The 19211-nt window shown below is 41.2% G+C and overlaps 1 protein-coding gene across 2 annotated transcripts in view; it reads right to left on the bottom strand.

The window, feature by feature from the left end:
* Positions 1–19179, bottom strand: part of wdr4 (WD repeat domain 4) — a 32095-nt gene extending 12916 nt beyond the window's left edge. For both annotated transcript variants that reach the window (XM_079662695.1, XM_079662694.1), the window contains exons 1-4: positions 18949–19179; positions 18411–18479; positions 17739–17885; positions 14515–14671 (exon numbers count right to left, since the gene is read on the bottom strand). In XM_079662695.1, coding sequence (XP_079518821.1) covers positions 14515–14671; positions 17739–17885; positions 18411–18479; positions 18949–19031 — 456 coding nt within the window. In that variant the 5' untranslated portion in view covers positions 19032–19179. The remainder of the gene's footprint in view (positions 1–14514; positions 14672–17738; positions 17886–18410; positions 18480–18948) is intronic.
* Positions 19180–19211: the final 32 nt, after the last annotated feature.

Below are 19211 nucleotides of genomic sequence, written 5' to 3' on the forward strand. Positions count from 1 at the left end.
TGAGCGTCAGCTACATAAGGTAACTATTACAGGTGACTTTTGTAAATGTTAGATGTTACATATAGCCTATATTGCAGCTAAACAACAATGCAGTTCATAGCTTTGACATTACCTGTTATGAACAATAATATTGCCTATAGTTTTGTGGTAACGTTCACGGGTTAGAGTCTTAGGCTTACAACTCACAGCAGCAGTATGCCTACTGTACACTATTGTCATTAGTGGCGTGAACGTTACCACAAAACTATAGGCATATATATTATAGTTCATAACAGGTCATGTCAAAGCTATGAACTGCATTGTTGTAGTTTAGCTGCAATATAGGCTATATGTAACATCTAACATTTACAAAAGTCACCTGTAATAGTTACCTTATTTAGGACTAGATGCCGTTTGCATGGTGGAGAGCAGCAAGGTTATGAAGGGACCTTTGAAGACAGCGCCACTGCAGAGCATTCGCACTTCTTATCTCATAATTATGAGTTTTTATCTCATTATTTCGACTTTTTATCTCATTATTTCGACTTTTTATCTCATTATTTCGACTTTTTATCTCATTATTTCGACTTTTTATCTCAGTATGACTTTTTATCTCATTATTTTGACTTTTTATCTCATAATTTCGACTTTTTATCTCATAATGACTTTTTATCTCATTATTTCGACTTTTCATCTCATTATGACTTTTTATCTCATTATTTCGACTTTTTATCTCATAATGACTTTTTATCTCATTATTTCGACTTTTTATCTCATTATTTTGACTTTTTATCTCAATTTCGACTTTTTATCTCATTATTTCGACTTTTTATCTCATAATTTCGACTTTTTGGGGGATTTAATTTTTTTCAAGTGGCGGAAATGGGCTTCCATGGTTTCTTTTGATGTGAAATATTATTTATTTTATTTAAATAAAAAGCAATGTTAATTTTGTTCAAAATGTGTTTATTAATTTAATAATATATGTATTTTTGAATCAAGTACTCATCTTTATTGTCTTCATTGTTAGTTTCCACATGCCTAAAACAACCTCAAGTTAAATCTAAAAGCAAGGCATACAGTAATAGTCCGAATAGTCGATTCATCGTTTCATTAATCGATAGATTAATCGATTATCAAATTAGTCGTTTGTTACTATTACCCATGATGATTACGGAAGTATGTTGAAGTAGTTTGTACTTGCACTTGCAAGTTGAAGTAGTTGCACTTGCACTTGAAGTAGTTTGTACTTGCACTTGCACTTTTCTGGGATTTAAATAAAATAATGCTATCTTTGGTTTGATGAGTTATAAAATAGAAGACTTCAATTGGTCCTCAACACTAAATAAATACTTTCTCTCTTGTTTTGATAAAGAATGTCTAAAATATGGAGCTAATTTTGTCATTTATTATCAAAGAAAAGCTGGTTAAATGCTTGCATAGCTTAAATAAAGTAATTGTTAACTGAATATTTTCCATCCGACGGATTTTTTTGATCAATGACAGAAAAATCTGAAAGCAGTCCGTCATTTTGACAGATTAGAACAAACTCAGAACAGCGCCACATTTTTTTTTTTTTTTTTACGGTGTTATGCCAGTTCCATCATCCTGGAAGGTGGCCCCGGTAACACCGATCTTTAAATCTGGGGATAAGGCAATCATTTCCAATTATTAGACCCTCCAGAAAAACGCGATTCTGCGATCGCAGAATTTAGCGCATAATCAGCAAAATGGCGCAGATTTTTAAAAGGCCGCATATTTATCAAAAGGCCGCATAATCCCCGCATTTTTCCACACAAAGTTGAGGGAAAAAAAAGTTAACTCGTTTTGACGTGACGTCATCAGCTAGCGCATCACAGAATGTAAACAACACTTTATAGCGTGAACGTGTGGAGCTCACACGATAGAGAAAACACCAAGATGAAAAAATCTAATCCATCTCATTTACCGACGAACATTTCTACTAAAGACCGCCCAAAAAGTGAGGGGAAACTATTCTGCACCCCGTGCAACTTTGTGTTGGAGCATAAGAGAAAATCAACGGTGACGACCCACTTTAATTCATTCAAACATTCAAAAATGCTTTCTGCTGCTGCGGACAAGAAAGCCAAACAACTCACGTTCACCGAGGCATCAACCTCCAAAACCCTTTCGAAGGCTACAAGGAACGAAGTGAGTAGCCTACAAGATTGAAGCTGGTAAGATAACGAACGAGTAAATGAAAACAGAAGATAGGTGAGAAATGGGTGTCAAAACTAAATCACCAAACATTTAGATAAAGGTTTCGCTCCACTCCACCCAATGCAGTTTGGTTTTCGTGCTCACCACTCCACTGAGACAGCTAACTGTGTCTTTGTGGAAAAGGTTAAATGTCTGTTGGACATGAGACCATATGTAGGTGCTGTCTTCCATGATCTCAGGAAGGCTTTTGACACTGTTGATCACCAAGTGCTCCTTACAAAGCTGACTTATTTCAATTTTTCTGCAGTTTCTATACAGTAGGTTAAATCTTACTTATCAAACAGAAAACAGTGTGTTTTGGTCAACGGTACCAAATCCCCCTACCTTGTCAACCCTGTTGGGGATCCACAAGGTTCCATTCTTGGACCATTACTGTTTTCTCTGTACATTAATGACATGCCTAATGTATGTCCTGAGTTGAATGTGCAAATGTATGCCTATGATGCGGTCATCTTTGTAGATGGGAAAAACACTGAAATTATCTCATCCTGTCTCTCAAATGCTTTGGACAGAGTTCAACACTGGCTGAACAACATTTGCTTACAGTTAAATGCAAAATAAACAGTATGCATGATGTTCAGTAAACGACCAGTCAAAATCGAAGGATCCAACGTGTTTTTAAAAACGGAGAAGAAATAGAACTAGACCCCCACTTCAAGTATCTTGGACTCATAGTGGACTCGAACTTGACTTTTAACAAACATATTAAGAAAGTATCCAATACCATTAAATTCAACTTGCAACATTTTAAACAAATTAGACCTTTCTTAACTTTCAAGGCTGCAAAGTCATACCTCCACTGTATTCTATCCCATATTGAATACTGTTTTACAAACTGGTCGTTTGCTTGTGCCACAGACCTGAAACCTATAGGACAGCTGTACAATAGGGCTATCAAGGTGTTTGACAGAAAGCCACATTCATACCACCACCAGGGTATATGCAGGAACCCTGAAGTCAAATTTAATACCTTTTAAGACCTTTTTAAAGACCCTTTCCATACATTTTAAGACCTCATCGCAACTTTGAGTTCTAACCGGTTACATTGGCAACACACTTTACCTCACATTGACTATATTGATTGTAAGATAGCACAACTAAACAGAGTGCAGACAGACTACTGAAGCCTCCTCTCCACATGAACTTCAACCTCTCTGTGAAGGTCAGGTTTAATGCAGTATGCTGCTTTGTTGCTTCTGTACTCTGTGCTCTTTCATTCCAGTAAAACTCCTCAGAAACCATTAGAAACCAGTATTTGACCAATAAACAAAACAATTGACAAAACTTTGAACTATGAAATATGTTAAACTTTGGTGAGCTTCAGCGGGGTAATGCCATATAGGGAGCTCCCTCACACATACCCAGGGGTTAAATTGGGCTGGGGCTGTCCGGGGCTAAGCCCTGGCACATAGGATGATGCTCTGATGTCATCACCCTCACACATTTGTCATATTTTTACAAAAAAGGATATATATGTTAAGACTTTTCTCGTTCTTAATATAAACTAAATTTAGGGTCTATATGTGTTGACTTTACTTTAAAATAGCAGATCTCTGTGACCGGATATAGTTTGGCTTAGACCCTGGCCCCACACGGTAAAAAGCATACGCAAGCGCAAAAAAGGCTTCCGTTCACACGCATTCGATTCATTAACGTGTCCGTTCACACTAGACCGCTGGAAATGCTGGAAACGATGTAGTACATATGTCAGGCCTGTAAGTGGCGCTGCTGCCGCCTGAAATACACCAAAAGCAGCGAAGAAGACCCCGGAGCATGGTTGCCATGGTTGCCCTTCTGTTTATTCTCCGCGGTGGACGGCGTGTTCTCCTGCTGTATATCTCTCAGGTAGTCCACCAGCAGATGAAAAACACCCACCTCTCCGCCTTTTCCAAGGAACGAGGGGACCGTGCGGCAGTTTCCGTAAAAAAAATGTTCCGCCGGTCAACATGTCCATTAAAGTTTAAATCTTCCGTACAAAATTAGAAAAGTGCCGGTCAGAGGTCTTCTTTGTTATTTATTGAGCTTTAAAACAAATTGATAACGACTCTGTTCTCTGTATAAGAATATAAGAATATTTAATAAACGGTGCCTGCCTCTCTTTTTCTCCCCCTCTTCTGACAGCCCAGCAGCAGCAGGAGACGTGGGGAGAGGGAGGCGGGCTCTTTCATCGTTATCAGAAAATGATCATATAGGGCACACACGGAGCCGTTGGACCCCCAGAGCGTTGCGTATGCCGGTCTACCCACCTTGGGACCCGTTACCGTAGTCGTTTATTCCCCCCCCCCCACACACACACAGAGCGGAGCAAGGCAACGAAACTTAAAATAATAAGCAGCATTTTACGGCGTGCTATGCATGGGGCCGCCTTGTGGGGTTTCCCGACATGTCGTTTCAGTAAATTAAAGGGTGTTTCATGTTGTCGTTGCTGTGAACCTTCTTAATACCTTGGAAAATGCCGTTTAATACTTTTTAATAGCGTTAATTTTCGCTAAATTGATTTATCAACTTTTAATACTTTTTAAGACCCCGCGGACACCCTGTGTACCATCCTTGAAAAACACAATTTCTTGAGTTCTGACCATTTTAAGTCTTTTAAAAGTATGTGTTTTTTTTATAAATGTTTACATGGACTGCCTACTGAAAAAAAGGCACAGCACACCAACATCAAAACCTCATCCCAACTGTGAAGTATGGTGGAGGGAGCATCATGGTTTGGGGCTGCTTTGCTGCCTCAGGGACTGGACAGATTGCCATCATCGACGGAAAAATGAATTCTCAAGTTTATCAAGACATTTTGCTGGAGAACTTAAGGCCATCTGTCCACCAATTGAAGCTCAACAGATGATGGGTGATGCAACAGGAAAACGACCCAAAGCACAGAAGTAAATCAACAACAGAATGGCTTCAACAGAAGAAAATACGCTTTCTGGAGTGGCCCAGTCAGAGTCCTGACCTCAACCCAATTGAGATGCTGTGGCATGACCTCAAGAGAGCGATTCACACCAGACATCCCAAGAATATTGCTGAACAGAAACAGTTTTGTAAAGAGGAATGGTCCAAAATTCCTCCTGACCATTGTGAAGGTCTGATATGCAACTATAGGAAACGTTTAGTTGAGGTTATTGCTGCCAAAGGAGGGTCAACCAGTTATTAAATCCAAGGGTTCACATACCTTTTCCACCCTGCACTGTGAATGTTTACATGGTGTGTTCAATAAAAACCTAAACACATATAATTGTTTGTGTGGTTTTAGCTTAAGCAGACTGTGTTTGTCTATTGTTGTGACTTAGATGAAGATCAGAACACGTTTTATGACCAATTTATGCAGAAATCCAGGTAGTTCCAAAGGGTTCACATTAGGCTTGGGCGGTATGACGGTATTACGGTATACCAGGGTATTTCGAAATACCGTCGGTATGATTTTCAATACGTGACGTCACAGACTGTGCGCCAAATCATAGATGCGTTTCATTCTATTACACTGACACGGAGTTTTGACAGGGACGACATTGGTTGTAATGCACAGCACGCGCCAGCAGAGGGCAGGGGAGGGCAGTCCGTCTTTCCCGCTCTCAGAGCTCAGCACAGAGATGAGCTGAGCAAGATGGCGGTAGCATTTGCCGGCCCCGAACTCGGACAACTAGTAAAAAAGAAAAATGCCTCTGCGCCTGTTTGGGACTATTTTGGGTTTACTCGTCGCCAGTGACTTCATCCAGCACAACGAGAGACAGAGGCACTTCTTTGGGAATGTTTAAGACGGGGTGAGTGAGTGTTGACATTTTTTAATCCTATGCAACTGGTTGATGGTTTTGTAGTCGAGGTCGGACGGTTTTTAAAACGAAAGCATTTACGTGCTAAACATTCACGCGAGTAATCCAATGAATCAAATGGAAATAAGGTTTTTAACACATGCACGGAATAATATTGCCAAACTAGTTAGTGAATATAACAAACTTTATTCAATAAGTGTTAGAAATTTAAATCAATGTTTTAATGGGGAAATGTAGTTTAAACATGCCGTCAGTTTTAATGCTCTTTTATACTGAAAAACCAGAAATTCTTGTGGACAAGCAGTTAAGCTTTTATTCTGAAAATCCTTCCTCTACGCATGTAGCATGTGGCTAATATACGATTTCCTAAAGAGATGAATTTAGTAGCGAAATGATATGGAGTGGTGCAAACCGAAGCCTACTGATTTAACACTACAACTATAGATGTCGAGATACTACCATGCTGAATATTAAATGAAGGTACAGTTTATTTGAATACATTATTGTTTACAGACGAGAGTAGCATGTGACAACATCCGGAATGACCGGAAACCAAACGAGCCGAGAAGTATTTTTTAGAGTATTGATTACAGCGTTTAGAATGTGTTAAATGAAAAGTGATGAAAGAGAATATGAGGAGAAAAGGCGTGTTGAGCATATATTGGATGTGAAAGGAGCCAATCCTCTGTTTAAATGCAACAACGGACATTGGAGACGAGGCGAGCCGGCAGGCGGGGAGGAGCCAGCAGAGGATATATAACAGCACCGGAGGAGAGATCCAACTCTTGGCTTCCCTAACGAGGAGCGGATCACAGCTGTTTGTCTGACTGAACAATATCATGCTTGTGACCAACCCGCGCCTTTTTAAATTAAAGTACCCAATTGAACTTTCACAGAGACTCCATTTAGTCTCCTTTTAAAGCTTCTCTCCTGGACGGGAGAATAACGAACACAGTTTACATAAGTCAAGTATTTACTCCCGGAAATTTTTTATGTATGATGATATATTGTTAACTTAGCTCACTATGGAAACAACGTCGGACATCTACAAACGCGTCCTGTATCCGATCTCAAAATGTGCCATTTGCACAATGTGTCATGTATGCAGCCCTTGTTTTGCACTTGCGCGCACGTCGCGGCACTTTGCGAGCGTCTACCGGCTCGGGCTGCATTTTACACCGAACATATAATATACCGTTCGAAACATCTATTTGCCGCCGAACGCCACCTCACTCAAGTCGACCCAAGTCATACCGTCAGTGGCGGCTGGTGGAAAATATTTTTGGTGGGGCTGGCTGTTGATATAGTGAGTAAAAAAAATGTTTGGGGGAGAAATTACCCCTTAAATTGGGACTGATACCGTCATATACCGTATACCACGGTATGATGTCAGCAAGGTATGACGGTATGAAAAAAATGATACCGCCCATGCCTAGTTCACATACTTTTTCTTGAAACTGTATATTGATTCTGACTCTTCTATATCCAACTCACAGGTTTATCATTACTTTGAGAAAAAAGATTATTAATTTAACCCTTTTAGAAGGGAAGATATGGTCATTTGTTCTGGGAATGTCATTTTCGAGCCTGAGACCTGAAAAACAGGCTTAGGGCTAAACTGGTTAAAGGGGACCTATCATGCAAAATGCACTTTTGTACGTCTTTTATACACGAATATGTGTCCCCGATGTGTCAGGGAACTCACCAACTGTCAGAAAATACAACCCTCTGTCTTTTCCTGCATACCCAAATCTCTAAAAACGGGGCTGCAACGGAGTTGATTATTATTTGAATTTTTCTGACGTCAGAAAAGGGGTGCTCCGCCTATATGGGCAACTCTCCACCTATGAGGGGAATGAGAGAACGCTCGAAAGCGCTGGAGACGCTGTAGTACATATGCCAGGCCTGTAAGCGGCGCTGTAGTCTGCCACAAAAGCAGAATCAGCCCTTGCAAAAACAGGGCTGGAAAAGAGCAAATGGAGCGAAATGGTATTTTGAAAAAAAACTTCACAGACATGTTTTATATAGGTATGGCCCTACAATATATGTTTCAAATATAGCATGATAGGTCCACTTTAACATATTTTATCAATGTATGGCTAAAGATGTGTTATCAAGATAAAGTGATCTCAAAAGCTTTCCTAAACAAATAAATGTTATATGTTATCAGTGATGCAAACACAGGTATGGTGAAAAAAGAGAGAACTATTCGAAGCAGAAAAAAACAGCGTAATATACCATCTGACAAAGGCCTGTGCTATAATGCTTCAATTAACTGGCTATTCTTTATTATATACTCAGATCAATAGGAGACAGAGATGTTAAGTTATAAATCAAGGGTTTTTATTATTATTTACAGCAGGGGTGGGGAACCTTTTTCAACATCCTCCGAGGGCCGTACAAATTATTGCACTCAACCTCTGCTTAAAAAAAACTAAAATCACAGCCCATTCATTTCGCCTTTCTTTCATGTTGTGCAAAGAAAAAGCAACCTCTTACGGCCCCTACACACGGCGACGTGCGTTGTCGCTTGCTATAAGAAGCGTTGAAGCGGCAATGCACGCCACCGTGTGTAGGGGCCGTCAATCCAGATATCTTACCATGACTCACGCATGCATGCACACACCTGCATGGTGTGGCATGACCACCAAAACAGAAAGATATGGACACAAGATGTGTGCAAATGTATTTAGTATCCAATCCTATCCATGTGAACATGATGTGGGGGGGACCTAACCCCCTCTAGGGAGGTCCGGAGGCATGCTCCCCCGGGAAGATTATTTTTTAAATATTGAAGTTAAAAGCATCTGGTGCACTTTGAGAGCAACATTAGGAGATCTATGGATACATCTCAACACCCATATGAAACACAACTGTAAGCAGATTCTTCTTTTTGGATATTTTACAAATCCCTCCCCTTTTAAACTCTATTCTTGTTATTTTTTAGTTAATGTCATATTGTATTTTATACCTGTTTTTCATTTAGTCTCTAATGTCTCATTAATAACTATAATGATCATATCAAGGTGTGCCTTAACCTCACTGAGGTTATTTGAGCCTCAGGAGAGAGCTCTCTTCCACCTGGTTGTAGAAAAGCTCTTTAAATTCGTTAGCATAGCTAGCTAACTAGATGCTAATAATAACAGATCGCCACTGTGCTTACAACTAAAGACACAGCCACACAAACACTGCGGCATGTGTACGGCTCCTTATGGGTACTGCGATATTTGAGGAGCTGGAGCGGCGTTCTTGTGCTCTCCGTCAGCACTCTAGCAGGGAACATTTGAGTTCAGCTTGGAGTGAGATTTTTTTTTGGTGAACCGAAAAAAGAAACGTTCATGTGTACAGTGTTACAAATGTATTGAACATGTACAAACTAGGGTTTCCCATGTGCCGGGCGCTACAGTGGAACACGCACATACACATACACAGTGTACCCGCAACTCTTACAATCAAGTGCTATTTTATAAGCGGGGGGGGGTAGGGCTGTAGCGATACATTAATCTCACGATACGATACACGATATTCAGCTAACGATACGATATATATCACGATATTCAGCCAACGATACGATTCGATACGATTTGATATGATTCGATACACTTACATCATTTTCTGAAAGATTTTAAAGGGACAGTGTGATTTTGGTGACATCTTGTGAGTGTTCCATTGACTTGGATTGAATTAATTCAACTGAAAACTGAAAGCATCAATTATACAATATATGGCTCTGACTAGACAGAGAGTCTACAGCTTGCAAATGCTGGACAAAATGACTCAAAAGATGTGCTGAGAAATTTCTTTTCATTTATTGAAACAGTGCAAACTGTAGCTTACAAGCCTTTGAAACGTAAGTACATAAAGTGTAGTATCACCATGGACAACGGAGAATTAAAAGGTGCAGCAGGTGGCCTGTTCTGAACAGATTCTTTTACAGCATTTTTAGCTTAACACAGAATATGAGGTAGCCAATAATTCAAGTCACTAAGAACAACATTTAATGTAAAATGTACCTGCCAATAATTCAAGTCCAAAGGAGTAACATTTAAGCCAAAAACACTAAACAGAAAGGCTCCTCTCTAAATAACTGCATCTACATTCTCTTCAGATTTTTGTTCAGGAATATAATCTGATCAACGTGGTCTGGGAGAAGTGCACTTCTCTGAGCAGTGACGATGGCCCATTCCCAAACCGCCCCCTACACCCTACCCCTCCGTTTGCGCGTTCGCACGGAGGGTCCACCATATTGAGGGCTGTTCCAAAGCAACGAGTGTGGAGGGGGAGTGGGCTATCAAGCCCTCAAACAGCGAGTCTGCTGCGATGCTGACTTGAGACCGGTCTCTACCTGACCGGAGTCACGCTGTGTGTGTCCGTCAGGAAACAAGCTGTTAACAAGTAGTTCCAGCAAACATCCACTGATAAACTGCGATGTTAACAACCTCATGATAACCTCATATGTTTTTAACTTAGGATTGTACCTGTGTTTAGTCTAGAAAAAGGTAAATGTGTGCATTTTATTATAAAGTTGTGTATATTTACAGACCGTTGCAAAAACTAAGAAGCTTATAAACATCAGGTTTAAAACTAAAAGAGCTTTGAAACACAATGAAAGATGTTAGGAGTTTTATTTGAGTTATTCATTTTAACTTTTTGTCTAAGAGATGCGGATTTGAAACCGTTGTTACATACAGTTACGGCATTTCCTGTTTCTGCCGGAGAGAGGGGAGGCCGTCCCAAAGCTTGCTGCTGTATTTACTCCCTCCATCTGACAGGAGGGAGCCTCGTTGAGCTGCGAGTGTGGCTACAGACGGAGTTCACTCCGTCACGGAGGGGTAGGGTCGAGGGAGTGGTTTGGGCCGATATCTCCGGCGGTAGAGAAGACCCTCTCCAGTATGGTTAATGTTTGCCGCCATTCTCCTGAACCGCTTCGCACTCACTGCGAGAAGAAGACACCGGTGTCTGTGTATCTAGAAATGCTCTACAGCGACACTGCTGGCTGACGTAATTGCCACACACACACACACACACACACACACACACACACACACACACACACACACACACACACACACACACACACACACACACACACACACACACACACACACACACACACACACACACACACACACACACACACACACACACACACACACACACACACACACACACACACACACACACACACACACACACACACACACACACACACACACGAGTTACTGTAACGCCGTTATTTTTGGCAGTAACTAGTACTCTAACACGTTACTTTTTTAATTCAGTAACCGTTACCACATGGTGAATTACTCAGCCAACAGCGAGGCAAACAGAGATGAGAACTGTACTTAAGTACAGTACTTGAGTAAATGTTAGGGATGCACCGAATATTCGGCCACCGAAAATTATCGGCCGAAAATGGTTGAAAAGGCCGAAAGCCGAAAGGGTTTTATCACCGAAAAAATATCACCGAATGTCAGAGAACAGGGTTACGTTGATCATACTCCGCATATTTGTCCGGGTGTTTTGACTTCAAGTGGTGGAGTAATCCCGAAGTGGTGAAAGTCTTTGCAGCTACACCCCCTCGAGAAATGTCAGCTGAACTTGTTTTACAAATCGCAATCCGCGCCTCTCTCTCGGATATTTTGAAATATCTCCAAGCGGCAGACATGTTGGCTCTGAGCCAGCCGCGAGCATGGTCGCGCGCCATGCTTGTCGCCGCGTTTTGATTACGTCATCACAACAACACGTTAGCTTACCAAACTTATAGGTGCATTTGTTGTTGTTGAAGGCCTGGCTGTTACAGTCTTTATTTACACTATTTTGTTGTAGGCCTACTGGCCTAGATGTTTATGCAGTTTTAAAGCACCTTGGCTTTGTTCTCAATGCACTTTGTTCTAGTTATCCTACAGAGAAAAGAAAATGCACTTGACTTGGAATTAATGTACTGTATGCATTCAAAAGTGCTGAATAAATGTTTTATGGACCCATAATAGTGATTATTATTTAAGTTAAGTTAAGCCATAATCATGTCTTTTTCCATAATCAGGTAGCTGAACAACATTGGTAAAAATGTTGTTCAGCCTTTCGGCATTCGGCCAACTGTTTCCTATTTTCGTTATCGGTTTCGGCCAAGAATTTCCCATTCGGTGCACCCCTAGTAAATGTACTAAGATACTTCCTGTGTCACATGCGGAGACGCGCTGTGGGCGTGTTTGTGTGTTTACTAACAAGACTATCATGGCGGCTGCGGAGCTCAAGTCGAGTTTCTCCGCCTGGAGATATTCTCACTATTTCACTTTTATGGAGTACAAAGAAAATAACGTTTTAGTTAAATGTAAGTTGTGTCTTGGCGGGTCAAAGATCCTATCTACTGCTCAAAACAGCAATTCAAATCTGTTGAAACATCTGCAAAAACAACATGCTGGGACGAAGCTAGTAGCCTAGCTAAGACCACAGACCCAGACTCATCCGACGCCACTCCACCTCCACCTAAGCAACAGCGGCTGGATTTTAACCGAGGGACTGCTAGCCAGGGAAAAGTTGATAAAGCCATTGCACGGTATGTTGAAGAACACATGCAGGCTATTTCTAATATTTATATTGCTATTTCTTGATCAACAGATTGTATTATTCTCCAATGCAATAACAGTACTGAAATGAAGGCTATAAGGGCATTAATGGGAGACCTTTTTTTAAGTAACTAATTCACAGTACTGTTCACAGTAACGCGTTTGGTGTTTTTGGTGTAAGTAATCAGTTAAGTAACTGAGTTACTTTTGAAATGAAGTAACTAGTAATGGTAACTAGTTACTGGTTTTCAGTAACTAGCACAACACTGGTAATGTAGGCCTGTTACATATATTATACACACTTTTCTGTTTTCTGCACTGGCCTCAGCAGCTGTTCTCACTGTAAATGTCGGCTCACAATTAAAGCAGTTGTATTAAAAACATACATAGCGTAATATCCAGAGGAGATGCGTTTATTGAGTAAACAAACAGTCAAGGGCAGAAAGTCTGCACAACCCACTGCACCGCACGTCACGGTTACTGCTCCTCCAGACGGCCTCCGCGATAATCGATCGTCGACGAGCCTTTTACAGAAATGTATTTTCCTTGGAGGCGGCGCGCCCACATCCATTTCCGGGTCGCTGCCGGAGGAACGAGGACTCCGGGACGCGAATATTTGTGAAATTACGAACGGCTAATTTCGGAGGACTCGCGCGCGTCTGCTTGACGCCGGGACGATCGGCGACCCTCCCCGACAGGCGCTCGGACGCGAAGGCCCGCCCACTCTGCGTGCACGTCTGTGACCGCAGTCTTAATATTTTGGATGTTGTTGTTGAAACAGTTGTTCAAAAGCATTTAAAAAAACGTTGGCACCTTCTCAATAACACAGTAAATCAATATTTGCAAACATGCACAGAACCGATCGGGTTTCCGGTACAGATCAGGTAGTGACAGGGACATTGCTGGAGGCATTGTAGTAATATTATGGATGATCACTTCCACATATTCTGGAAGAGCCAAGTAATCCAATATTATTGGCTATCGATAATAACCTAAATAAATTATATTATTAATACCAGTTGAATTAAATGTTCGGGACAAGTATCTTCTTAAAACATTGCTGATAGCTAATGAAAAAGCAATTTCTTAAAATAACTGTGAAAAAACCTCCAACTAAGGGAGAATGGAGAAACATTGTAAATGACTTGTTTCATATGGAGAAACATACTTTTTCTTTAAGACTCTGTAGTGATACATTTGACAATTACTGGTCCAAATGGGTTTTACACATCAAGAGGGTTGTTGTAAAATCCATGGAGAATGTTCTGGTACAATGAATCTGTTACTTCTTTCCGATTTCCTATATGGGATTTACTTGCTCATGCTTCGTACATGTATAAGCCTCTTCTGAGAATGAATCGACACAGATTTGTTGTGAACCCGTTTTGAGGGACGGTGCACAGGACAAATTGCTGAGGACATATTGATGTGCGGTTTTGCCTCTCGTGACCTGTATGTTGTTTTTTTGTAATGTGTTAAAAACTTATATAAAAAAAGTAATCTTATTAGAAGTCTTACATTTCTGTGACAATAGAAGTTCTCACATCTGAAGTGAATGCAGACAGATAAAGGTAAAGGCTAGAAAAGCAAAGGTAAAGTTGAACATGCCGGAGAGTCAAAGTCTAGTTCAGCCTTCAAAAATCTCTGTGATGTAAGATCAAGCTATAATTATTTCCCTCTTATTTTTTTTATTCCAACTAAATAAATATTTTTAAAAACAGCATATGAGTAATAATAATTAGAAATTAAATGAGTGGCCCAACTTCACGTTCTGTGATTCAATTACCGTGTACTGTTGGATATCTTAATGCATCAGGGAGTGGACAGAAGTGCACAGGTCTGTCAACCTCTTTCTCATAATACTTAATGAGATACTACCGAATGAATACTTTAGACATGGTTTAATTTGTTCAGGTTCTGCAGGCTAGTCTTAGCCCAGTGTGAGTGCTCCTTACCATGGCTAGCAACATTGACAGGTGGCCCATCTTGAGCTCGCCCTCTCTCTGCGGCTCCCCCACTGAGAAGGAGTACACATCTCCTGATTTGTCGGTGGCCAGGAGCTGGTCCTCTGCCTGGTTGAACATCAGGGAGGTGCACCTCCTCACCACCCACCTGTGTAACAAACACACAGCTACTATTAACACTCGCGTGGTCCTCTATACCAGTGTTTCCCAACCGGGGGTACGCGTACCCCTAGTGGTACGTGGGTGGTCCCCAGGGGGTACGTGAAAAGATTTTGAAAAGAAAAAAAAAAAACATTTGATTTTAGATTTTTTTTTATTAAAATGTTTACAGGAAAACTGTACCCAAATAATGAATAATGCATAATCTGTAATAATGTAACCAAAATTGGGGGCATTCAAATTAAGTAATAATTTGCTGGCTATATATTATTATTGGCGCAGCTTTCAGCTTCCCGCCGGACGGTCAGGTGTTACATCATCATCATCATCATCATTGTAGTGGCGCGCTGGTTTTCTTGCTAGCTAGCAAAATATCAACATCCTATCAAGTGAATGCGCTGATGTTTATTGAGATCAAAATTTCACCGCAGCCAATGTGTTTCATCTGTGGCGACATGCTTTCTAATAATAGCATGAAACCATCCCATTTACATCGGCACCTTAGTACTAGACATCCCGCCTGTGTGGTTAAGCCTGCAGAGTTTTTACACCAAAAGCTGGATGAATTTAAGGAAAGCCAAGAAAAACTAAAGAAAGCGACATCGGTCTCGACAAAGGCCTTGGAGGCATCTTATGCCGTGTCGCTACTCGTTGCTAAATCGAAAAAGCCATTTACCATAGCCGAAGAGCTAATCTTGCCTGCTGCTATAATTCTCGCAGAAACTATGCTCGATAAGAAAGCAGCTGATGTCCTGAAGAAAGTGCCGTTGTCAAATAATACTGTGTGCCATCGGATCGACGACATGGGAATTGACATTATTGACCAAGTGGTGGAAAAATGTAAAGCGTCTGGTACGTTCGCTTTGCAGTTGGACGAATCAACGGATGTCAGTGGGGAAGCACAACTGATTGCGTTTGTGCGTTACAAAGAAGCTTTGGAGATGAAGGAGCACATTCTGTTTTGCGAGAAACTCACAGGGAGAACTACCGGACAGGACGTTTTTAACGTTATTGACAATTTTTTCTCTCAACACAAGCTGGATTGGAAATCCTGCTCTCATGTGTGCACAGACGGCGCTGCGGCGATGACCGGCAGAGTAAATGGATTAATGGCCCACATAAAAAAGGTAAACCCTGACGTTACATGGACGCACTGCATGATTCACCGAGAAGCATTAGCTAGCAAGAGAATGAGTCCAGAGTTAAACGATGTTTTGAATGAGGCCGTAAAAGTGATCAACTTCATACAGTCCAGGCCTTTGAATAATAGACTGTTTCAGTCACTTTGTGAAGACGGTGGGTAAAACAGAACATAAACAGCTCCTGCTTCACACTGACGTCTGCTGGTTATCCCGAGGGAAGACGTTACAGCGGCTTTTCGAGCTACGCAATGAAGTGAAGGCATTTCTGTCGGAGCACACACACCCACTCGTGGCTATGTTCGACGACGCTGACTGGGTAGCTCGGCTGGGATACCTCTCTGATATTTTCAGCAAACTCAACCAGCTGAATCTCTCTTCAAGGTAAAGACACAAATGTTCTTAGCTTGTATGACAAACTGTGTGGATTCATGGAGAAGATCAAGCTCTGGCAGATCAAATGTGAAAAAGGGGATACAAGTTGTTTCCTGCAGCTGAACGTATAAATTGCTACTGGTGAATGTGACAGAGCTCCAATTGTGAAAATAGTAAACACACACTAATTGTCGCATTGGGTCCCACAGACAAAAATATTCTCCTCTTCTCTATCTCTCCTTGTCACTTCTCTCCTTCTCCCACTCCCAGGTTTCACCTTAGCCACACACACACACACACACACACACACACACACACACACACACACACACACACACACACACACACACACACACACACACACACACACACACACACACACACACACACACTTTTAATGTGGGCCGCCGTGCCAATTTGACTATACACTGCTCTGTCATCTCATGGTGGCTGTCCATGCTGAATGGTGTGTCAGAAAGGTAGTCATATTATTAGGCTATATTTTCGTTGTGGTTTGTTGGACTTTATGTCATATTATATTATTATCTGATATATATTTAGTTTCTATACCATTTGTAGAAACGAAATCTTAAATATTACACCTTTTCTTTGGTTACTTTTCTTTCAAACGTTGTTTTAAATTGTAATCTTGACTGAGCGACTTTTTACGCACGAGCGTCAGATTACTACCCCGGACTCCCGATATAATGTCAAGCTTTATTGGGTTTAAAGGGCCCGGTCATGTGGCCCCGCACCCCGGCCCGGGTCTGATATGTGCTGCCACTGCGCAAACACACAAACACGCAGACACACACATTTGATTATTACGGTATATGGTTATTATATCCCTCTCACATTTCTCATCTTTTTATATTCAGATCTAATTCTATATTTCTTTCTTTCTGCCATTACCCTGCCCATACCTATACCCCCCTCCCCCATGCTGCTATGACACCCACATTTACCCAAGGGGATCAATAAAGGAATATCTCATCTGATTGTATCATATCGTATCTCATCTTATCTTAGTAGCAGATTCTTCAGTGCTTTGTTAACTTAATGTTACAATGGGAATGAAGTGATGATGTCAGACCTCAGAACTAAAGCTTTACTTCAATAAACTGCCAACCTGTGTGACCATGTGACTTTACCCAGGACACACACACACACACACACACACACACACACACACACACACACACACACACACACACACACACACACACACACACACACACACACACACACACACACACACACACACACACACACACACACACACACACACACACACACACACACACACACACACACACACACACACACACACACACACACACACACACACACACACACACACACACACACACACACACACACACACACCCCCACACACCCACCCACCCTGGGGATCACCACGATTGATTGCGTAGTAGGGGGTACTTTAGGTTGGCTTGAAATGCTTTGGGGGTACAGTACTCAAAAAAGGTTGGGAACCACTGCTCTATACAGTATATGAAGCTGATTGGACTGAAGTGGTACCTGATGCTGATACACTGCCATGAAGGCTCACAGTGAAACAGGACCAGTCTCTTGGAATCATCAGTCAGCGCCACCAGCTTTCCGGAAGGAGAAACAGCAAAGGCAAGGACTTTGTCTGTTCCCGTTTCCTCTGAGGCACCGCCATCACTGAGAACAGAGGAGACAAGTAACAGCTGTTATAATGTATATTTTCTAATAAAATCTGTGAAACTTTCAGATATATATATATAATTATATCTAAGGGCTTCTCAGCAACTCTGCAGAAACCTATGGGTGACGTCACAGACACTACGTCCATTTATATATACAGTGTATGATATATAATAATGTATATGATATACACGACTGCTGCTTCCCCTCCTCGACTCCTCCGCTCGCATCTCCTGTGGGTGGGACTAAGACACGAGGATAGGAGGAGAGGAGTCGAAGAGGGGAACATTTGAATTGAGAAATGGCTTTTGTGTAATTTAAATATATCCAAGGGACTTCAAACAGACAAAAAAAACGGACAACTTGATTTTATGTATGCCATTTAATACTAGTGCAAGTTTGAGGCGTGTGTATGAAGGCCTAAGTGTGAAGAACATGTTTGATTTTTGATTGTTGTTTCAATATAATAAAATGCCAATAATCATATTATTAATAAAACAACAACCAGAACATTGTGCTTACGCGTTACTGACATCCTTTGTATTGTTGGGCTTCTTCTGAGCGGTGCTGCAGTCAAACACAAAGGACTCTCTGCAATAGAGTAACAGATGAACGAATGTTGTTATATTCTTAACATTTCCTGTGCCACTGACTTTTTATGTATTTTTAACCATTCATCTAATAGCCAGCTGTAAACGCATTCATTATTATCTCATCTGGAATTATACTATAAATCTACTCTCAGCACTTTTGCAGAATGTTCATTTTAGAATGACTCTTTTTACCCCGAGCAACTCCCTACAAATATATCACTATACACATTATACATCATATCATCTGTTGCTGAAGGCCAAAACTAAAAATATGTCAAAAATGTGCCACAACATCTTCACGTTTCCAGGTGTATTTGCAATTGTATATATTTAAATAATAATAATAATAAAACTTGAAATTATCCTCCATGCTTTCTTTCCAAAGACTGCTAGCTAGCTAACAGTGCTAGCTGGTAGTTGTCTGCCGTGTGACATGTGAAATACATGACAGGAAACGAAGTTCAAACCTGGCTTGTTTGGTGTGAATTGCTACAAGTTTCTTGTCGCAGGTGAAAATAAACCACTCTCCACAGAAACCGACAGCAGGCATGGCTGCTGAGTGTGTGTCAGGCGACGATAGCACTAGCGAATGGATGTGACGCTAGCCCACGCGACAGACGTAATTTGTCGCTTGCTAATTACGTCAGCAGCCAAGCACAACACACGCCCCCTTCAAAAAGTACAGAATGTACACAAGAGAGCTGCTGTGGGACAAAGATAGGGTTAATAA

The sequence above is a fragment of the Notothenia rossii genome, assembly GCF_949606895.1.
Source record: "Notothenia rossii genome assembly, chromosome: 2".
In the NCBI taxonomy this organism is placed as follows: Eukaryota; Metazoa; Chordata; class Actinopteri; order Perciformes; family Nototheniidae; genus Notothenia; species Notothenia rossii.